General features: G+C 45.4%; 1 protein-coding gene, 1 long non-coding RNA gene and 1 other non-coding gene across 5 annotated transcripts in view; 1 reads left to right on the forward strand and 2 right to left on the reverse strand.

The window, feature by feature from the left end:
- The window catches only part of MYO5B (myosin VB), a 328,467-nt gene extending 319,248 nt beyond the window's left edge, over nt 1–9,219 (forward strand). For both annotated transcript variants that reach the window (XM_075932680.1, XM_075932681.1), the window contains 3 exons: nt 329–503; nt 2,544–2,624; nt 6,803–9,219. In XM_075932680.1, the coding sequence (XP_075788795.1) occupies nt 329–503; nt 2,544–2,624; nt 6,803–6,955 (409 nt within the window). In that variant the 3' untranslated portion in view covers nt 6,956–9,219. The remainder of the gene's footprint in view (nt 1–328; nt 504–2,543; nt 2,625–6,802) is intronic.
- Nucleotides 497–22,218, reverse strand: LOC102454940 (uncharacterized). 2 transcript variants are annotated; one of them, XR_012904986.1, is made up of 4 exons: nt 22,072–22,218; nt 6,775–6,978; nt 4,956–5,289; nt 497–2,696 (listed from the first exon to the last, which is right to left on the reverse strand). It is a non-coding gene; the product is annotated as an uncharacterized LOC102454940 (long non-coding RNA). The 2 variants fall into 2 exon arrangements; XR_012904985.1 differs by lacking the exon at nt 497–2,696 and having other exon boundaries at nt 3,345–5,289.
- On the reverse strand, nt 17,049–17,134 carry LOC112543670 (small Cajal body-specific RNA 18). The gene has a single exon (XR_003086888.1).
- Nucleotides 22,219–22,273: the final 55 nt, after the last annotated feature.

Raw genomic sequence — 22,273 nt, forward strand, 5'->3', positions numbered from 1 at the left:
CTCACATTAAGATCAATGTAAGTTAGGTGCCTAACTTGCTTTTAGGTATTTTTCAAAATCATACCAGCCACCTAAATACCTTTGAAAAATGTAGCCCCTTGTGTCCTCCTACATCTATATCCCAGCAAGATCATAGCTATGAATTTTCTCCTGTGGTTTGTGGAGTTCAGGAGTTCGTACTGGTTATTAAGACCATTTAAATAGGATGTATCACACATCTGCATCAAAAACTCCACTCATTCCAGCAATGCAATGCAATGTTTCATGAGCCAGTAAAGGAGCCCTGAGAAGGAAGCTTTGAACTGACCTCTTACTTATGTGGGGCCAGGTATAACATAAGCCAGCTGGAGGAATGGTTGCGAGGGAAGAATTTGCAACAGAGCGGAGCAGCAAAGACAATGGAGCCCTTGATCCAGGCAGCACAACTGTTGCAGCTGAAAAAGAAAACTTCAGAAGATGCTGAGGCTATCTGCTCCCTATGTACATCCCTCACAACGCAGCAGGTAAGGGATGGGAGGACACATCTACTATGAAACAGGTGTCAGTTATTTCCTTCCATTACAGCAGTAACGATGTCTTAGGACATAGTGCTTCAAGTGTCACACACTGCATGGGACATCCCTTTTGAGCAATTTTCTGGTCATACCCTGCCCTCCCTGTTGCTACTGCAGGCAAGAAATTAGCTGCAAAGCTCTCTAATGCTTCTGAAATTTCTTTACATTTGCTGTCCACGGATACCATTGCACATGCGGGACAGGATCAGCATTAGTCAGCTGCGGGTAATACATACACATCTTAGTCAGCCTTCTCTCCTCCCCTTCGCCCCCCCCCACACAAACTTCAGATTCCTTTTCTTCCTTTAGTAGTAGATGCAGTGCTCAGCTGTGACTTCCCTAGATAATGATGCCACCTCTTCTAGTTCCAGCTTTAGACAGGACCACCCCAGCTGCTTGAGGAATGTATACAAACCAGGCAGTTACAATGACAAAAAGATTATGGGTCTGTTGTTGTAACTAATAGTTCTGCTGAATAGTCAGTTATTCTTCTTTTAAATGCAATAGGTATTGTGTAAACCTGTAGGAAAACCACTCAGCTATGTTGACCAGTGGAGATGTCTCACAAAATTGATTTCCTTTTGGCCTTACAGCTGTGCCTTTGGCAGATAATGAACAATCGTGTGCCAGTAAATGTTACAGGCTTCCAGAATGAAAGCTCTGAGTTTCTTCTGGGCCAGACTTCACAAGAACATTCCAAAGAAGTGTATTGAATGGGTAGGGTAGGAAAGAGCAGAAATCCATACTTCTCAGACATTCTCATTACAAAACAGAAGAGAGGCAATCACCTCAGTGTACAGAACAGTCTCTCATGCTTGTAATTTTTTGCATTGATTCACACTAATTCGGACGTTCATAATAATCCTGGATTCTTATTAAATAGAACACTGCAGAGTGCGACTGTTTTTGCTAAGAGCACCAGTAGACCATGAAAGGCTAAGTCCTACCCTGAGTAGTTTTCAATCTTTGTGACCCAGCATCCATAAGCAGCTTCATCAAGGCCCACTCAATCATAAAGAACTATACTCAAAGCAAGAATTCGTGAGTAGCTTTTGAGGTGACAAAAGATTGAGAACTGCTGCTTTAATGTACCATTTGTTCATTGGGTCTGATCAGGCTTTCATTTAAATCAATGGGAAAACTCCTGTAGACCTCAGTGGAGTAGGTGCCTAATCTTTAGTATTTAATTGTACACTCTTTCATCTGACAAAGAGTGGAAGCGAGAGGAGTGTAGGGTGCTGGGTGTTCTAATTCTCCTTCCAACACTGTCTGTGCAGCCTTTAGAATTAATGCTTGTCCTGCACAGAGTAGGTGGAAGGGGTTTGAGGGTCATGGATCAGGAGCTGCAGCAGGATTGGGCTGAGACAAGGAAGGGTGCAAGCCGAAGTGACAGCAGGAGCATGAGCGAGGAAGTGAGTCGCTGTCCCAGAGTCTTCCCGGATTCTAATGACTCCGGGGCTTTTCTCACTCCATGTGATACAGCCTTGATAGTATCCCCATCATAAACCCACCTGTAGGTTGTGATTCAGCAATTCATAAACACTGTTCTAAAAGACAGAGTTGGCAGCTATGTGAGGACATAACATGCACCAGGAAGAGAAAAAGAAATTAAAAAATACACTTATGTCATTACTCAGATTATGCTCACCCACAAGTGGTTTAATGATGTTCAAAGATGCATGTTGTATATAATATATGTTTTACGCTTCTCTGATTTTCTGTGCGCAAGTTTTTCTATTATTCTTCATTTAATTCTGTTCAGCTTTTTTGATATTCTGAGTATTTGTACTAAGTTAAATCCAACAACCTTCTCTAATGACACAAAGAAGAATCCCAATGTACATGCCTTAGCGGTCTCCTGTATGGAGACAGATGCAAAATTCTACAAAAGTGAAAATATCAAATAACCAGGTAGCAGCATTTCATGCCATAGAGAAGTTCAGCTATTGCTGGCCATCTAAAACCTTGTTGTTGTTATGTTTCCAACAGATTGTAAAAATATTAAATCTCTATACTCCTGTTAATGAGTTTGAAGAACGTGTGACAGTAGCCTTCATACGAAACATTCAGGTAAGCTAAATCTACATAAAATGGAGATGACACCACCAGTGAAAGTTCTTATGTAAATGGAGTCCAACAGCTCTGAAAATCCAAAAAGAAAGCAGTATTGATTTAGCATTAATGTTCTATCTCTTTTCTCTCTCCGATTTTAAGACGTGATTCTGAATGTTCATTGATTGTAAACAAAGATTATCTAATTGTTAAAGGGATGCTGTTAGTCTAGTGAAGCCTTTATATATATATCCTTAAATAATAATAATATCATAAATTATATAAATAATCTCTTCCTGAAGAATGCCTCATAGCACATTACCAACTACTCACAGTACCCTTTGCTGAAAGGGAAGTGTCAGTGTTCAACACTGTTTAACATAGGAACATCACTTAACAGTTCAAAATGGGAAGTGAAGCATGCCACATCCGACTGAAATAACAAGAGGCAGTGGTAAATATCTGAATGGTGTGTATATGTATGCTTCTAATCAGAACTAGCCAGAATGCAATGGTCAGCATTTCTACTTGTGCATCATGGGATTGTTCCGACCACAGAAGGCTAGGTGATATACAAATATGAAATTAAATTAGTTTCAAGACACCAAGTAACTTTTACATTTAATAGATAGTTAGAACAGGGATTATTGGTATCTAATCCCTAGAATTACTCATCAGATTTGTTATTTAATTTTAGTCTACTACTTTAACTGGTGTCAGATTAGTTGCACACATACGTAACAGGGCATAACATTGAGTTTATTTAATTTATTGTAAACAGGATTGGGTAATTTTACAGAAGTTCTCAACAGGAAAGAAAAAAATTACTGTATTTTTCCTCTTAATGTTCTGGGTAAAATAACACATTGATGTAAAATAGCTTCTGTTGCTCCTTCCTGCTGCTTTCTCTGATAAGATTTCCATTTTCATTGCCTATCCAATTCTGAGTTCAGTTTACCTAACAATTCATTTCTAATAAATCAAATTTTCCACAGTGTATATAGTAGCAAAAGAATTAAATTATGCTTAAATCCATACTAAGGGCTGTGCCCCCTGCTAGCTATGCTCACCAGCCCCAGCTCTATTCCCAGCTGCGAGTGAGGGCCAGACTGAGATGTGGCAGCTCTGGTTCTCCCCTACTCTGCCCACTCTACCAGCCCTGTCTCTCCCATAGTTTCCTCTCCTCTGCCCCCTCCCCCTGCCAGTAAGGAGGGCTGAGGCCACACAGGCCCTGTCTCTCTTCCCCGGGGGGGGGGGGGGGGGGGAGGGCGGCAGAGCCAAGGCCTTGACAGTCCCAGCTCTCTCCGTCTCGCTGCCAGTGGGGAGGTGAGGCAGCCCCAGCTCCTCCCCAAGCACTGGGGAAGGGGGAGAGAGGCAGGTGGGACGCAGAGTGATATGATGTCACTCTGTCATCCCCCAGGGGAAAAAATTATATACAAGAGATGATACAAAATACTCTCAACTTCACTTTCTTTAAATTTAAATATTGAAAATATTCCAGGAACCTCCATCAAAGCCAGAATAAATTTGTATTGTACTTTAATGTACAGAAATGAGTAATAATTCTTTTCATGCCCATAAACCTCTTCATTACAAAGGATCCATATTCATTAATAAATTATAACCTGAACTCTGTTCACTTCTGTGTAGGTTCTTATACGGCCCTTATCAGTAGAGCTGGCAAATAGTTATGGATTGGGTCACTGACTGTTCAAAAAAAAAATTGGGTCTGCTCAAATTTGAGGGAGTAACTGAACCTGGCTCCTATTCCAGGTGAATGTACTGGGCTAACATTTACACTGGGCAGGCACTACCACTGTCTCATACTGCAGCCTGTTGGTAAATGGCACCTCAGTCCTGAAAACAAAATATTGGCAAAAACTCTTCAGCAACTTCATGTCAAATGGGCAACATTTTGGCTTACTAGTCACCAAAAAAATTCAAATTGCCTAGTTCTACTTTATTGGTATAGCATCTGAACACTTCAGTGTTCATCTGCTCAATGTGGCTAGTCCAGCAAGTAAGGCTAGTAGGATTCAGGAATGTAGGACACCACTGAAATGCAGCCACTTCTGAGATGAAAGACAGCAATCAACTGCCACCAGCATGCTGCAGATTGTGGAGAAAGGGGATGTTAAAATGAGTATAATTTGCTAATTGTGAAAATTTCAGCGCTTACACATGGGGCATCAGCAAGCGTCCCAGTAGGTGGTACATGGGGAGGCAGGCTGCTCCCCAGAAGCCAGACCAGGAGCCGCGTGTACTGGTTTGGGTAACCACTTATGGTTATCCGTTAATTATATACACTGCTACACTTGCATCCTTAGTGGAGAGCAGGGAAATTTTTACCTTGTGACTAGGGAAAATTCACACCTCTTCTGAAGTGTGCCATGGCATCATGAATGTCAGAAAGCAGGAAAATTAATAACTAATGTTTAACATTCTTCTCAGTCCTGCTGATGTACTGGATAAAAGGATAAGCACATGGCTCTGAGTGTGTGCAGCTACACAAGAGTGTCATAGTCAGTGTCCAGGTCCATACACTCACTCCTGGGGGGCTGCACGGGAAGGTACAACTTGTGTTGCTCTGGTACAAAATTCCTGGCTACTTAGGCAGCATCTTGGATGCATCTGGGAGGAGGAGCTCTGTTCATTGCTTGAAGGTACATCATTGTGAAACACCCTAGAGGAGAAAGTGGGAGGAATTATCAAAAGAGAAATACTGGGTGGATAACAAAATTCTGTATAGTCAGTGCTGACTTCTGATGTCAGAAAAGAGACTGAAGCAAAATCTGGCCCCTGGAGTGGAACTGGCATAACTGTCCCCAAGGACACACAAAAACATTCTACTAAAGCAGAAGCAATAGGTTTTGTTGGGGCTGTAAACAGGATCATGAATTGAATTCCCCCATCCCTGCAATTCCCATCTCTGGAATGTTCCTCTTTGGTACCTGCACTTAGACGTGGCCGCAGTTCTATATCTATGATCTGCCTGAATTTAGACTTATGTTCATAACATTTCAATTACTTGGTATATCTTTATTTCCACTCCTAGTTTCATTCCTCTCTCTAAATGCCATCTCCTACATAATTCAGGAATCCCATTTGGTCATGCTCCAGTTACACAGGATCAATATTCACAGAATGTATGAAGAGACACTTTTAATAATGTGTTTGAGACTTTATAGTTGATATTCCTAGTTTCATACTGCCAGATGATTAGGGCAGGGACCACTTCATCTTTTATATTTGTCCAGCATGCTGTGCTTAAGACAAACTTTCCCTTTTGGAATGCAACTGAAGCACATATTTCTAATACCCTGAGATCAGGCCTAGACAAAATATGGGGCACATGCAGCTCACCAAGCACCACACACTGCTCAGGAAAGTGGCTGCCGGGCTATTTCTCTTTTAAAAATGTGATTTCAGAGGGGAGGGAAGGGGAGGAACCTTTAGGTGCTGCCCCCCCGCCGCCAACACAATCCCATTGGCCGGTTTCTGGCCAGAAACTGGCTAATGGGAACTGCCTGTTTGAATAACAGGCAGCACATGACACACCATGCCCCTCCATCTCTGTTATTCACACAAGCACATGGCCCTGCAGGCATGGGCAGGCTGACTGGAAAATGTTTTAAGCTCTTCAAGCATTTTGCTTTGTAGGCAGGCAGGGTGGTTGGGCTGCTGGCAGGTAAGCCTGGTCAGAGCCTGCTGCCTCCTGTTTCCCCCCTCATTTAACGTACCCTAACTCTCTGCCCTCCTCCTGCACCCATAAACCCTCCTAGGTCAGGCACCCAATCCCCTGCCCCAGATCACAATCCCTTTCTCCCCTATGTCATCTTCTAAAACTCTACACTTCAATCCCCTGCCCTATGCCACAATTGTCTCCTTCACCCAAACTCCCTCCCAGACCCCACTGTTCCTCCTGCACCCCAATCCTTTACCGCAAGCTCCCTTCTGCACCCAACCTCCATCCCAGACCCACACCTCCTCCACTAATATTATGGAAGAGTGTGGCCCTCAACCACTTTCCAAAGTCTTGGAATAGCTCCCCATCAAAAATTATTGCCCACACCTGCCCTAAATCCTGGCATTCTTCAGACATTTTATTGTGTTGAGATGGAAATGCAAATTTTAAAAAAGCAATGACTTATATGAAAAACACACTAACCTTTTATTTTTCCACATAAACTTCACAGGCACATTTGCAAGAACGAAATGATCCTCCACAGCTGCTGTTAGACTGCAAATATATGTTCCCAGTTTTGTTTCCATTCAGCCCATCCTCCATAACCATGGATTCAATTCACATTCCTGCTTCTCTCAACTTGGAATTTCTCAATGAAGTTTGAAGAAAACATTCAAACCAGTCTCCCTTCACCAGAGAATTCAAGCAAAAAAAAAAAGAAAAAGAAAAGAAAAGGGGATCTTTTAAAATGTGGACCAAACAAGATCATGGAAGAACCAATACACAGTAATCAGTTATTGCTAAACGTTATACTATAAATAAGAAACTAATCTTTTATATGATTTTTTTTGTAACTTATAGCTCAAAATAAGAATACTTGAAACGCAGAAATGTTTTTACTGCTTGATTTCATGCTGAAATAGTGCAAAGCCCATAGCAGTCTCCAACAGAACAATAAACATTTGAAAGTGGGAGATGGGTAATTTGGTCTTCAGATAAAAATCAAAGTCAAAACACTGTCTTCAGACAAATGAGGGCACTGATTAAGGTGGTTCAAACATAATAATGCATTTGCATGCAGACACATGATTTCAAATTTCTTCCTGTTGCTAGTCACTTACATCACCATTGTAGGTTCAGGAGTATAAATGGCAAAATGTGCAAATAAGTGTTCATCACAAAGGTTAGGGTGACACACTGAAAACTATGCTTGTTTCACCAAAGTGAATTCTATTTGTAAGACTTCTTATTTCTTGAAAGTCACCACTGCTCTCCAATCTTTATCCAGTGCAGCTTTATCTCTGTGCATGCTGCAGGGATGTGGCTAGGGCTGGCCATTTGGACTTTCTCTCACCCACACAATTCTGACAATAGCCTAAAATCTTACTAGGTCACTGATCCCACTCCTCAGTTTACCTTATGCTTTTAGGAGTTAAGGTACTGCCACATCCAGTAAAGATAAAAGATGCTCTACAGGTTTTTAATACCTTACATAATTATGGCAGGAAGTAGCTATTTACAGGGACTGACATAGCCAGAACCAGAATCCATGTAAACAAATTTATACCTACACCATTATGTAAGTTATAGCAATTTTTGTGGAAAATTCATGTAAATCCAACCCAGTTAAATGAAGTTCTTGATCCTACTCTCACAGGGTGAAATCCTAGCCCTACTTGAGTCAGTGGAAAAACTCCAATTGACTGCAACAGGGTCAAAATTTTGCCATTAAATTCAACAGCATTACCTCTATTGGTGCAACTTCAGGACCTAAGATAACAAGAGGAATACTAGCAATAATGTGTTTCATTCACAGTGCTATAAAGCAAAATAGAATGGTGGTTAAGAGATTGAATGACTAAGGCCATGTCTATGCTAGCACTTATATCAACAATACTTTTGTGAATGTGAGGGAAAAAAACCACACCTCTGAATGACAAATTTTGCTGGCATAAGTGCTGGTGTACACAGTGCTATGTCAGCAGGAGATGCTCTTCTGCTGACATAGCTACCATGCCTCATGAGCTGGTTTTACTATACTGACCAGAGAGCTCTCTCCTGTCTTCACAATACAATTACACAAAAGCCCTTTTACAGCCGTGCAGTTGCATCTGTACAGCTGTGTTGTGTAAGATTGTAAGTGTAGACATGGCCCACATCAAAAATCCTACAACTAACATTTTGATAACCCAAAGCACTTAACAGAGCACAAAAGTCAACAATAATCTTACATTCCTATCCGAATGAATAAAAACAGTCAAATACAAGAAGTTATCAGATAAAATCATTTGAATTATAATCCAATTGAAATCCTTATTAATTTAAAAAGTTCCCTCTTCTTCACTAGTCAAGAATTAAAATGGGTCTGCTATTCCAAAATCATTCATAGATCATTCTCAGTTGTCATAGGAAATGCTATCTCTGCTAGAAGAAAATGGTATCTAAAGGTAAGACAATGCCATTTAACAGCAATGATTGCATTAATTTGTAATGGAACATGATTGCAAATTATGACTTTGCAGCTTTAAGGTCACAATACTTTTGCAGTTCTAACTTTCCAATTTGCAAAATGCAACAGGGATTATCACTTGCAAAGGCTCAATCTTAATAAGACTCGTTAACATTGAGGCCTGTGAACAGTCCTGCCTAAAAAAATCTAAATTTCTTTACAAGCAGTACAGTGGTAAATGCAGTGTCTCGGTAGTTCCATGGTGAAAGTGGTTTTTAAAAAACCCTATATGCATTTTTCAGACTATTTTTAGTTGCTCTAAATCATCTCCAAATAGCAAATTGTGGTAAATATACATAACACTTCAAAAACAACATACCATGGTCACCTTTTAGACAAGGAGTGTGTCTTAATTTAGACATTATGTATATAATATCTGTATATACACATACTATAATAGTCCTGTATATTGCTATAAACAAATTTTGAAGAAATGAGTGCTATTAACAGTTATATTGGACTATGTTTACAGTAAAAGTACATGCTCTCACACACACAGACTATGGTTTAACATAGCTATTACCAGTGAATGATATAATTAAGCCAATTCACAATGAAAGAAGAACCTTTTTCTACAACTGGTATCCATAACAAAGAATAGCAGAACATTTATTGCCTGTATATACCAGCACTACCTCCAAACTACACTCCTTGATCATTTGCATCTACTGTTTATATTCAGTAATGGCTTAATTTTCCTCCCATTTACAGTAGGAATTACACTACCATGTTGCCAGCTGTGGCTTAGAAAATCCAGTTTCTTGCTCTCCTCAGTGTCCAATACCATAGTAGCTTTTATTGTAGCTACCTCTTCATCTACACTGTTTCTTCAAAGCATTTGTTAAAGTTTTTACTGCATTTTATTTTGCAATTAAATACTATGTTAATCCTGGAGAGAACACAGCTTCACCCTAAACAAAAATAATCTAAAGCAAAACTTTTGTCTTGGTTAGATGGTTACATAGATGCTATTGTCACAACTTATCTTGTGCCAGCAGTTTCCTCTCAGGCTCGTCAAGTCACTACCTCTCTAATATTGTGAATTACTCACTATACAATTCCCACAGGATTCACCAAACTTCATGCTTATTAATCAAACAATTAAAGGAAGCTTCAGAATCCTCTTCCACAATGATCTTGTTATTAATCACAGGTGTAAAGTGTGTCTAATGTTCTTCTAAGGGATAATAGTATTTCACTGGGAGCTGTAGGGAACTTAATGTATATGTATTATAAAAAGAATCTTACAAACCATTAGTATTTAATGTTTTGATGTGCAATAATTTAACTTATCCACTAAGTTGTATTTGGAAAAGGATTCTGTAGTTATTCTCTTTAATGTATATGATCTTTTCTGTTTAGCAATTTTTAAAAATGCTGGTTTAATTCAGTTGTATTACCATGTTCAAATAGGCTTTTTTCCTTAAAAATCCACAAATATTCAAACTAAAAGCATGGCTTTTGACAAACTCGTTTGCTTTTCAAATATGTTTTCAATATTGATAACTAAATAAAGCACTTTCCCACTGTGTGCCTTTAGCTGTTACTATGGTAACTGACTTCTAAATGTTTCTCTGAAAAAATGTTAAAACTGTGGGAAAATGTTAATGTCACATCATAAGAGTCTGTAGATTTAGGAGTTTGCTTAAAAAGCATTACATTGCACTGAGAAGGTTTGCAAAAATGTTTTTAACCTCATCACATTTTTCCATGCATTGTATTTCTAAGGGTCTGATTGGGTGTAGGCCTCTAATCTCCAAGGAAATGTATACTATATGTAATATAAAAAAATAAACAACACTGACTATAACAATACACTGAATTTCATGCATGCGTTCTGTGCTGGGTAGTACATTTAAGACACTTCCACAACATCTAGGACATAACTTCCATAAAAATTTTTAGTTTGAAATTGTATTTGGGTTCAATTGTTACTCTGTTCGTTACTTCATTGAATCCACTGCAATTAATCACAAGTAAAATTTATCACACGGGCAAGGATAGCAAGGGTGCATACCTAGATACTACAAATATGCACATATTTGAGTAGTGTAAGTGTTCACAAGATTTCTCCCTCAATCTGTACAGCCCAGTTATGAATTGCAAAAGGTTTAAGTGATATCAGTGATAAAACATTTGTAACACTAGGTCATATTTTCTTTCCCACTCAGCTTATTATCTATGAAAACTTATTCTTGTCAGACTAATATTGTCGCAGACAGTGTTGTAGAATTAATGTTTTCTAAACTGCACTTAAATATGCCAACATTATTCAAGTATATGGCATGAACCACCATAAATCTTTTCTTCCAACCTTATTGAATTACATATAGTACAGCTATATTTGAGTTTTTCCTTTCTGAAATTATAGCAAAGTAAATGTTAGCATGAAACAATTTGGAAAATATTTTCCCATTCAAGAATATAAAATTTATTTTTTTTAAAAAAAGTCAGTCAGAAGATAGACCTTCAAACTAAACTGAAATTTAAATAATCAAACTCTATCCAAAAATATTCTATGATAACAGTCCAATTAATATTTTTCTGTGAAATCTCATTACCTAACAGGCTGAAGGTGCAGCTGTCCTAAAGGAGTTTGAATGATATTCAGGGGGTGAATCCTGACTGTAGATGAAATATTACTGCTGATAAAATATTTTTCCATTTTGAAGAAATCTGTAAACTACACCTTTGTTTATAGGAAAATGCTTGTAACAGTTACTGTAATATTCAGCTGTGGATACTTTTGAATAAATTAAATTGTGACTTTTTGGACAAAACTGAGAATACATTATTCTGTGTTTCAACAGTAGCTTCCATCTTAATCTCAAAGCACTTAAACATTAAAACGATAAATCTGAAAGCTTTTACTTACAGTTATGGGCCTCTATGGGTTTGATCCAAAGCCCAATGAAATTAATGGAAGTGATTTCAATAGGATTTGAGTTAGGGATGTTAAGGACTAGTCGACTATCCGTTAAGCATTTGCTTATTGGATAGTCTGTCGACTAGTTGATTCCTCCTCCTCCCCCCCTTTGCTCTATGAGAGAGAGGCAGCAAGGGGCGGGGGGAGAAGGAGTACTGCAAAGTGGCAGCACCGCATAGCTGAGCTGGGGATCAGCTGTGGGGGGGCTACCACTTTGAAGCCCCAAGGCGGCATTTCAAAGGGGCAGCCGCTGTGCAGTGCTGCCCCTTTAGAACGCTGAAGCACCATGGATCCAGGGTCAGCTGGGGATTCCCTAGCTAACCCCAGGTTCCGATCAGCATTTCCCCAGAACCCAGGGTTAGTTGGTTGACCTCGGGTTCTGGGGAAATGCCGTTGAGAACCGGGCTCATCTGGGGAGTCCTCAGCTGACCCAGGGGCTCCACACTGCTGGCCCTTTGAAATGCTGCACCGTAGGTGATTCCTGACCAATGCCCACTAGAGGCTGGAACTTTGGAGTCTAGTGTGATAAAATGATGGTATAGAGCCCCCAAATTGGCCATTTGAAGTTGAATCACTCAGAATGGCATAGTGTTCTGAAAAGATATGTGTTTTCCTCAGATCACAACTCCTTCCCAGACCCTGTAGTCCTTCCTACACTCCTCCCGCAAACCAGAATCCACTCCTGCACCCATACCCCCTCCCAGACCCAGCATCCCCATTCCAGATCACAACCCCCTCCTTCACCCAAACTCCCTCTCAGACCCCACACCCTGTTCAGCACCCAGCCTCCATCTCAGACTTTGCCACCCCCTTAAATTAAAAGTGTGGCCCTTGACCACTTCCCAAAATCTTGGAGTTGCCCTCCATCAATTATTGCCCAACTCTGGTCTAAAGAAAGTGCCTGATCAGACAGTGCTGTCACTTTTCCTTAACTTAATCTGACAAAAACTGAACTAATGAGAGAGGGAGATGAAATGATGAGCAAAGGAATTTTTTTTTCTGAAAGGGACAAAACTCATGTTGCTCTAAAGACAGCTGAAAAACACATCAGTATTTTCCTGATACGACTCTTCTATAACCAATTCATGTGACTGCCACAGAGATCACGAATGGAAGAATGTTGTGAGAAATCTGTATTAAAATATGATGCATTATTAGAATAGCAGGAATACCAGACCACAACAACTGAAAATGATTTCTAGTCCTACCTAGAACACATGGAATCCTATATATATGTGTATTTTGCACCGATACCAACAGTTGGGAAGCACCTGACCGTTTCGGAGAGTAATTCCACTACTAACTTTGGACTCTGAAAAGCAGATCTTACAAGGTATACTCTTGAGAATATCTGTTAAACTGCAATACAGGCAGTCCCCGGGTTACGTACAAGAAAGGGACTGTAGGTTTGTTCTTAAGTTGAATCTGTATGTAAGTCGGAACTGGCATCCAGATTCAGCCGCTGCTGAAACTGACCAGCGGCTGACTATAGGAAACCCGAGGCAAAGTTGCTCTGCCCAGGGCTTCCTGGAATCAGCCGCTGATCAGTTTCAACAGGCTGAATCTGGACGCCAGTTCTTACATACAGATTCAACTTAAGAACCTCAGGAATCCCCAAGTCAGCTGCTGCTGAAACTGATCAGCGGTTGATACCAGGAAGCCCAGGGCAGAGCAACTCGGCCTTGGGCTTCCTGTAGTCAGCGCTGGTCAGTTTCAGCAGCGGCTGACTTGGGGACGCCTGGGGCAGAGCAGCTGGGGTGCTGCCGGGTTGGTCCCGTAGTGCCCAGAGCGGCGCTACGGGACCAACCGGCAGCGCCCCAGCTGCTCTACCACAGGTGTCCGGAGAAAAGCCTGGTCTGCTGGGGGGGAGGAGAGGGGCGCACTAGCTGCGCCCCGCCCCCCCAGCAGACCAGGGAGACGCGGACGGCGGACCGAGATGCACCGCGGTCCCGCCGCCCGGGTCCTCCGTGGCTTTGCTCCGCGTCTCCCTGGTCTGCTGGTTTCCTGCAGACCAGGGAGACGGGGAGCAAAGCCACGGAGCACACGGGCAGTGGGACAGCCACGGCGCGTCTGGGCTGTCCCGCTGCCCGCGTGCTCCCTGGCTTTGCTCAGCATCTCCCTGGTCTGCTGGAGGGGCTTCCCCCCCCAGCAGACCAGGGAGACGCGGAGCAGCTTTTCTTGCCCCGGAGGACACGGGCGGCGGGACCGCGGCGCATCTGGGCATCCCGCCGCTCCCATCCTCCGGGGCGAGAAAAACCCCGTTCGTAACTGCGGATCCGACATAAGTCGGATCCGCGTAACTCGGGGACTGCCTGTAATTATTAAACTCACAATACACCCTACTGAAATCCTATGACTATTCCTTAGAAAAACTGGTCTTAGTACCGCAAACTAGCACTTATCAGGCTTATAGATAACTCTGATAACAGGCAATGTAATCATAGACTTTGCACCTATAAAACAGAAAACCCTTGGGTGGGATATAGCCATTACAAGTGGCACTGTTTACCTAATCTTTGTACTCTCCAGATTTATTGTATTTGCTTTTCCAATAGCAGACAAAATACTACCTGAAGAGAGAGAAGAGTAGCTTTCCCATTTTCCCATAACAAGAATGGGACTCTGATTCATATTGGATAAGAATTTGAACAGCGGAAATATTAGTATATTGCATTAAACTCTGAGGATTCCTTATTCTTAAAAATATTCAGGCCATCTGAAGTATTATGAGTTAAAATAAAATTCTCATTTGCCCCTGTGTTGAGAATTAATTCTTGCTAAAACTGTCACCTGCTATAGAAATTTAGAACAATGCATTGTCACTGGGCCCAAGTCCTAGCCTGATCTAGCCTTCAGATTGTTGCAGAAAGCCTAAAAAAACCCTGCTTTACCCAGTATCAGAGAGGTAGCAGCTGACGAAGTGGGTCTTTGCCCATGAAAGCTTATGCTCCAGTAAATCTGTTAGTCTATAAGGTGCCACAGGACTTCTTGTTGTTCCTGCTTTACCCAGTGGCTCTTAACAGAGTTGAAAGAAAACACCCTGTTCAATCTGCAAAGAGATGCTGCAAAGCTGTCTTGTTAGCCAATAGGCTATATTAGCAGCCGATGTCCTATACTTCCCATTCAAAGGCATTGGGAACAATGTGTTCGATGGAGTCACAAACCATGATCTAAAACTCATAAGCTAGTAAAGCAGTGTCATATGGGATCTTTTGCACTAAAAGAGAATATGAATAGGATCTGGCCCAAAGGGCATAAACACTTTATTTCTCTTGTACAGTGACCTAAGGTGTACCCATCTACAGTGCGCATGTAACTTAGGAGCAGATTTTCAAAGGAATTTAGGTGCCTTATGATGTAGATATTAAGGATGTTAAGGTAATGTAGGCATACCGCACTTGCAAATGAAGCCCAGGATTTGAATTTCCCGGGCTTCATTTGCATAAGCGGGGAGCCGCCATATTTAAAACCCCGCTGGTTCGAATCCCGTGCAGCACGGCTACACGGGGCTCGAACTAGGTAGTTCGAACTAGGATTCCTATTCCGAACTACCAGTACACCTTGAGGAACGGAATACGAGTAGGAATAGGAATCCTAGTTCGAACTACCTAGTTCGAGCCCCGTGTAGCCGCGCTGCACGGGGTTCGAACCAGCGGGGTTTTAAAAATGGCGGCTCCCCGCTTATGCAAATGAAGCCCAGGAAATTCAAATCCCGGGCTTCATTTGCAAGTGCGGTATGCCTACATTACCCTCCTAGTTCGAACTAGGAGGGTAGTGTAGACATACCCTGCAGGACTAGTCGCTTCTCCTGTCCTCCCCTCCCCCATCCCTTTACTGCCTCTATCAGACAGAGGCAGCAAAGGGGGGTGAGGGGAAGAGGAAGTACTTCAAAGCGGCAATGCTGCGTGGATCTGATCCTGGGCTCTGTGCAGAGCTGCCCCTTTGAAACACCATGGCAGTGTTTCAAAGTGGCAGCACCCCCTGGAGCTCAGTGTCACCTGGGGAGTCCCCAGCTGATCTCAGGTTCCACAGAAATGCAGCGCGGAGCCCAGGATCAGCTGGGGAGTCTGAGTCCCTCGCTGACCCCAGGCTCCATGTGGGCGCTTCTGCTTTGAAAAGCACAAGAGCCCCTGCTGGGGACTCTTGTGTATTTCAAAGCTGGCACTTGGTATGCAGCCCAGGGCCAGCAGGAAGTCCTGCTGACTCTGGGCTCCACATGGGGGCTTCTGCATTCCTCTTTTGAAATGTACAAGAGCCTCTGTAGGGGATCTTGGGCATTTCAAAGTGGAAGTGCCCACATAGAGCCTGGGATCAGTGGGGGACTGATTTTAATAATAATGTAACCTAAATTTCTTAGTGGTTACATGTTTACTTGATGCCCCCTGAGGGCGGAGCTAGCAGCCAGTGAGCTCCCAGCTCCACTCCAGGGAGGCGGCTGTCACCCTGCACTGCTGCCTCTGATGAGAGGCAGCAACACAGGGTAAGGATGTAAAAGGCTAACAGGTTAACTGGTAAGCATCACCCAAAATGGACAGGGGCTACTCTCAGATGGCCCAGGCACTCTGTGGGCAAGAGCTGTTCCAGTGGGGGCTGGGAACCAGTGCAAGAGCCAGCATCAGCCATCGCACCAGTGCAGGAGCTGGGAGCTGGTGGCAGCCCCAGTGCGGGTTTGAGAGCAGTCCCCAGCCTGGATCCCACTTAGTCAGTTAACCAGTTAAATGTGAGGTCAAGCTAACGTTGACCTAACATTAGGTCACTTCATTCATATCCCATCATTTTAGGTGTAGTTTGGATTATGTTTTCCAATACGCTTTGCGTTTATCAACATTGAGAAGATAATGCCCCAAGATAATGCCTCAAATCTCCCCCTGCTCTTATCAACATTGAGAAGATAATGCCCCAAATCTCCCCCTGCTCAGGTTAACACAGCTACAGTGAACTCAGTAAAAACAGAGGTACCTGATGGGGTATTTGTAAACTTTGTAAGGTCTGACCCTATGGGGGTGGACAAGGTATTCACTAAAGATGCAAGGTTAATATCCAGGCATGGAGAGAGATGACTTTGTGGCTTTCACTATTTAAAATGTCGCAGTCCTTACTTTGTGAACTTCTGAAACCACTGCAGCTACTCCCACTGACATAGCTACCACCTCTCATAGAAGTAGGAATTATTAAACTGAGGGTAAACTTACAGTATCCCCACAGCTGGTGCAGCTGTAAGTGCTGTAGTGTATGATTGTTATGTGTATCAGAAATTAGCTATATAAGTCTTGATCCTGCAAAAGACACTACTGAGTTTCTGTGCAGGGGATGCCCATGTCCTGGTCTCAGCTGCCTTTCTCAGCACAAATCTCATCATAATGTTCCGCAGAACTCAGATTGCGCAGTGGGCTAATCATCACAGACCAGGGTTTACTGAGCTCCACGCTTTTTCTTTCCAGCTATTTTGCTGCAAGATTTTCCCATCTGTCATTCTCCCAGTTACATCAGAATAGTGGTGGGCAATAATTGGCCCGTGGGCTGGATGAGGGCCCACCATTGTATTTACCTGTGCCTCTACAGGGCCAAGTGCCTGCAGAGCACAAGTGGCTTCAGATCATTCACAGCCAATGGGAGCTGCAGGAAGTGGAGCCCCAGTCTGCGCCACTTCCCTTTGGCTCAGAATGGTAATCCACGGCCAACTGTAGCTTCAAGCACCCATATCTGCAGAGGCACAAGTAAATAAAGTGGCAGCCCACCAGAGAGAAACCCTAGCAAACCACCTCTGTTCTTATTCACCACCCCTGCATTAGAAATAGGAATAGATTTTTATTGTTAAATGGTGGTAAGTGACAAATTCACCCTACATATACAAACCAATTGGAAAGATTTCCATCTATGATCATCTAAATTTATACACAGCAGAAAAAAAATTGAGAACTCAATTTGACTGAAGAATATTTATTTTGTATATTTTGATGTGTTACCCACCAGCTCTGATTCTTGGGAAACCAGAACATGGTCACCTGTCAGCCTTGTGCTCTTGGGGAGCCAGGGAGTGACATTCATGGAAAACCATCCCCCTCCCTCAGGCCTCTGCTAGAATCAAAGACAAAGCAATGAAAAGGCCAGGGAAGACACACCTAAACTGCTTCAGACAAGGGTGATATAATTAAGGGAAACACCCCAGCCATTTGCATTAAAGATGGAACAGAGGGACATCTCATTAGCATACAGAATGGAGAGCAGTTCTTCCAAGGCAGGAACCGCAGTGAACTATGGGACACCGAAAGCAGAGAAGCACTGCCTGATGGGAAATCCCTGCTCCAGATGCTAATGAACCCAGGCCTGCTCACACCCAAATTAGTCTTTATCAGACCAATTCTAGTAACGATCCTATTGACACCTAAAATACTGAAACTGCCTAGTTGCATTGTGAGCTCGTTCAAGGAACATCACCCATAACCAGGGGTGATCAGTCTCTATTGTCTCTCCTCTTTCTCTTTGAACTATCCCTATAAAAACTCCTATCCTTGCCCCAAGAAAACTGTTCTGATACCTGGACTTAAACTGCATCAGTTCCATTGAGACTTCTTCATCTCCTGTCTGATCGTGCTGGGGGCTCTGTCCTGCTTTTCTCCTGCCCTCTGGACCCCCGGCTACCATCATCATCTGGGAACCCCAATCAGTGCAAGCTCCGTGGAGTGGTGAGGTGTCTCTCTCTCTCTTTCTCTCTCTCAACTATCTCTCTAAGCACAGCCTCCTGACCCTGCCCTGTGTAAACTGTTATATGGTTACCTAAAGTTTGTAATCAGTTTCAATTTAGATTTAATATTGTAATTGTTAGATTTAATATTGTAACTGTTTGATATCTATTCACTACTCAAATAAATCACTTTCATTGTTAAACTGGTTGCTTCTCTCGCTTTCTTTCTCTTTTTCTCACTCTTCCTTAAGGGATGTTGTTTTGGCTTCACCATTCGCTCTGCAGCAACGCTTCTTGTACCCAAGCAAAAGATCCATGTAGTGCCTAAAATCCTGTGGGGTTTGCTCATCGTGTGGTTTACCAGTGAATGACTGTGGTGTGAAAGTGGGGATAGGGGGTGCTGAACCTGGGGGCTTATGAGGATGGCAGCTTAAAGTGCTGTTTAATCCAGCCCATGGAGTCCAAAGGCACATGAGGGTGCAGTGTGGCATTGCTGTGAAACCCAGCCAGCTGAGTCCAGGGACATATGAGGGGGTCAGCTTGTGAGTGCTGAGTATCCAGTCCTCTCAGACGTGCTGTTAGTGGGTGTGGGTGTCTGTGTGTGTTGCTAAGGTGGGAAGACCCCCATCCTGAGGAACCTAGTTCCTGCAGAAGAGCTCCAGTGGGAGGGGGAATTGGCAGCAGGGAGAATTCAGCTCCATATGAGAGCCCAAGTAAGCACCAACAGCACACTGATAGAACTGTCAACCTTCCCCCAGTCCCATAAGGGTAACCCTGATAAATGAGCATACCCCAGAGTATTGGGCAAATCTGGTAACAGATATGATGTTGATAATTTGTATTTTAATGCTTATAAAGTTTTAACTTTTTAAAATTTAATCTACTGTAATTAAATTTTTGTATGAACTCTCCATAACTTCCTGCAACTGTGAAAATTTAAATTGATGAAAACTTGAGCCAGGGAATTGTTTAAAACCTGTAATTTTGATCAGCTGAGAAAAATGTAAAGCTATAAACATAAAAAATGCATAACACTAACACTGATATTATCCATTAAAATTATGAAAAAATAATCTCAATTCTACCAAGCCCCTCTCTCACCCCACAGAAATCTTACAACAGGAGTTTATAAACATAAACTTTATTTTAAAACAACCCTCATGTTTCAAGAATAGAGGTATTTTAGAGGCCTGCAAATCCGCAGATATCCGCTTTATATCCATGGGGGTATTTGCAGCTGCAGATGTGGACATCTGCAGCTCATTTTTCCAGATATGGATGTTAATACAATTTTTTTTTTATCTAGAATCCTGCAAATGTGTGGATATCCCCAGGTACCTTGATCCACAGCTGTAGATGCAGATATCCATGGTTCATTTTTGCAGATACAAATTTTGTACCGTACAGGGCTCTACGCATTTTAAAACACCTCTCTAGTTCTAGCCTTGAACAACAAAAACCTTATACCACGCAAGGGGGGGAGGGGGAAGAGGCAGGGCTGAGTAACAGGAGCTGTGGGTGTCAAAATCACAAGTTGTCATGGACTTTCTCCCAAATTGTTCTCTTAGGATCTGGGATACCCCTGATGCAAGAGACAGTGGGATGGAGCCACAAACTCGCAGACCCCCCAGGAGATCAGCAGGCCTGACCACTTCTGTGTCCCCAGAGCTTCCAGAACGCCTGCAGCTGCTCTCCTCAGGGGGAGGGGGAGAGGGCATAGGTGACTGCCCTTACAGATGAAACAAAAACAGGACTGTGTAGCACTTTAAAGACTAACAAGATGGTTTAATAGGTGATGAGCTTTTGTGGGCCAGACCCACTTTCTCAGATCAAATAGTGGAAGAAAATTGTCACAACCATATATACCAAAGGATACAATTTAAAAAAATGAACACATATGAAAAGGACAAATCACATTTCAGAACAGAAGGGGGATAGAGAAGGGGGGAAGGGAGGGAGGTAAATGTTTTTTGTTTCAGCTGCACCAGACTAACAGGCTACATTTCTACCACTGCCCTTACAGGGGCATCCCCAATGGGCAAGGGATTGTGGGGCGCACAACCACCTGGGTGCGTAGGGGCCTCTCTCCAAAGGGGGAGTCAAGAAGCAGCAGCAAAGAGAAGACTCTGGGAAGGAGGCAGCTGGCGAGACATGGGGCTCCGGGCACTGGGGACACGGACCCCGGAGAGGGGGAAACTAATGTGGGGGACACGGGGCACCGAGAACAGAGCCCGGGGGGGGGGGGGGTACAGGGCTCCGGGTACCGAGAACAGAGCCCGGGGGGGGACACGGGGCTGCGGGCACCGAGAACAGGGACCGGGGGGGGGTACAGGGCTCCGGGCACCGAGAAGAGGGGCCGGGGGGGGGGACACGGGGCTCCGGGCACCGAGAAGAGGGGCCGGGGGGGGGGGGAGACACGGGGCTCCGGGCACCGAGAAGAGGGGCCGGGGGGGGGGGGGAGACACGGGGCTCCGGGCACCGAGAAGAGGGGCCGGGGGGGGGGGGGGACACGGGGCTCCGGGCACCGAGAAGAGGGGCCGGGGGAGGGGACACGGGGCTCCGGGCACCGAGAAGAGGGGCCGGGGGGGGGGGGACACGGGGCTCCGGGCACCGAGAAGAGGGGCCGGGGGGGGGGGGACACGGGGCTCCGGGCACCGAGAACAGGGGCCGAGGGGGGGGGGACACGGGGCTCCGGGCACCGAGAAGAGGGGCCGGGGGGGGGGGGGGGACACGGGGCTCCGGGCACCGAGAAGAGGGGCCGGGGGGGGGGGGACACGGGGCTCCGGGCACCGAGAACAGGGGCCGAGGGGGGGGGACACGGGGCTCCGGGCACCGAGAACAGGGGCCGGGGGGGGACACGGGGCTCCGGGCACCGAGAACAGGGGCCGGGGGGGGGGACACGGGGCTCCGGGCACCGAGAAGAGGGGCCGGGGGGGGGTACACGGGGCTCCGGGCACCGAGAAGAGGGGCCGAGGGGGGGGGGACACGGGGCTCCGGGCACCGAGAAGAGGGGCCGAGGGGGGGGGGACACGGGGCTCCGGGCACCGAGAAGAGGGGCCGAGGGGGGGGGGACACGGGGCTCCGGGCACCGAGAAGAGGGGCCGAGGGGGGGGGGGGCACGGGGCTCCGGGCACCGAGAAGAGGGGCCGAGGGGGGGGGGACACGGGGCTCCGGGCACCGAGAAGAGGGGCCGGGGGGGGGGGACACGGGGCTCCGGGCACCGAGAAGAGGGGCCGAGGGGGGGGGGACACGGGGCTCCGGGCACCGAGAAGAGGGGCCGAGGGGGGGGGGACACGGGGCTCCGGGCACCGAGAACAGGGGCCGGGGGGGGGGGACACGGGGCTCCGGGCACCGAGAACAGGGGCCGGGGGGGGGGGGACACGGGGCTCCGGGCACCGAGAACAGGGGCCGGGGGGGGGGGGGACACGGGGCTCCGGGCACCGAGAACAGGGGCCGGGGGGGGGGGGGACACGGGGCTCCGGGCACCGAGAACAGGGGCCGGGGGGGGACACGGGGCTGCGGGCACCGAGAACAGGGGCCGGGGGGGACACGGGGCTCCGGGCACCGAGAACAGGGGCCGGGGGGGGACACGGGGCTGCGGGCACCGAGAAGAGGGGCCGGGGGGGGACACGGGGCTCCGGGCAGTGACGACAGAGATACCTTTGCTCTGCCCGGGCCCTTCTCCCGGGCTGGCTCTGGCTGCTCGCTTCGGACTCCGCGTCCCCTTCGCACGTTCTCCAGGCCCCGGGGTTGCTAGGAGACGGGGCCAGGGCCGCGCGGAATGTCCTGCTGCCAAACCTCTCCCCGTTTTACCTGCCGGCCCACGCCGCTTTTCTTCCGCAGGCGCCGATTCCACCGACCC

This window comes from Pelodiscus sinensis, chromosome 6 (assembly GCF_049634645.1).
Source record: "Pelodiscus sinensis isolate JC-2024 chromosome 6, ASM4963464v1, whole genome shotgun sequence".
Classification (NCBI taxonomy): domain Eukaryota; kingdom Metazoa; phylum Chordata; order Testudines; family Trionychidae; genus Pelodiscus; species Pelodiscus sinensis.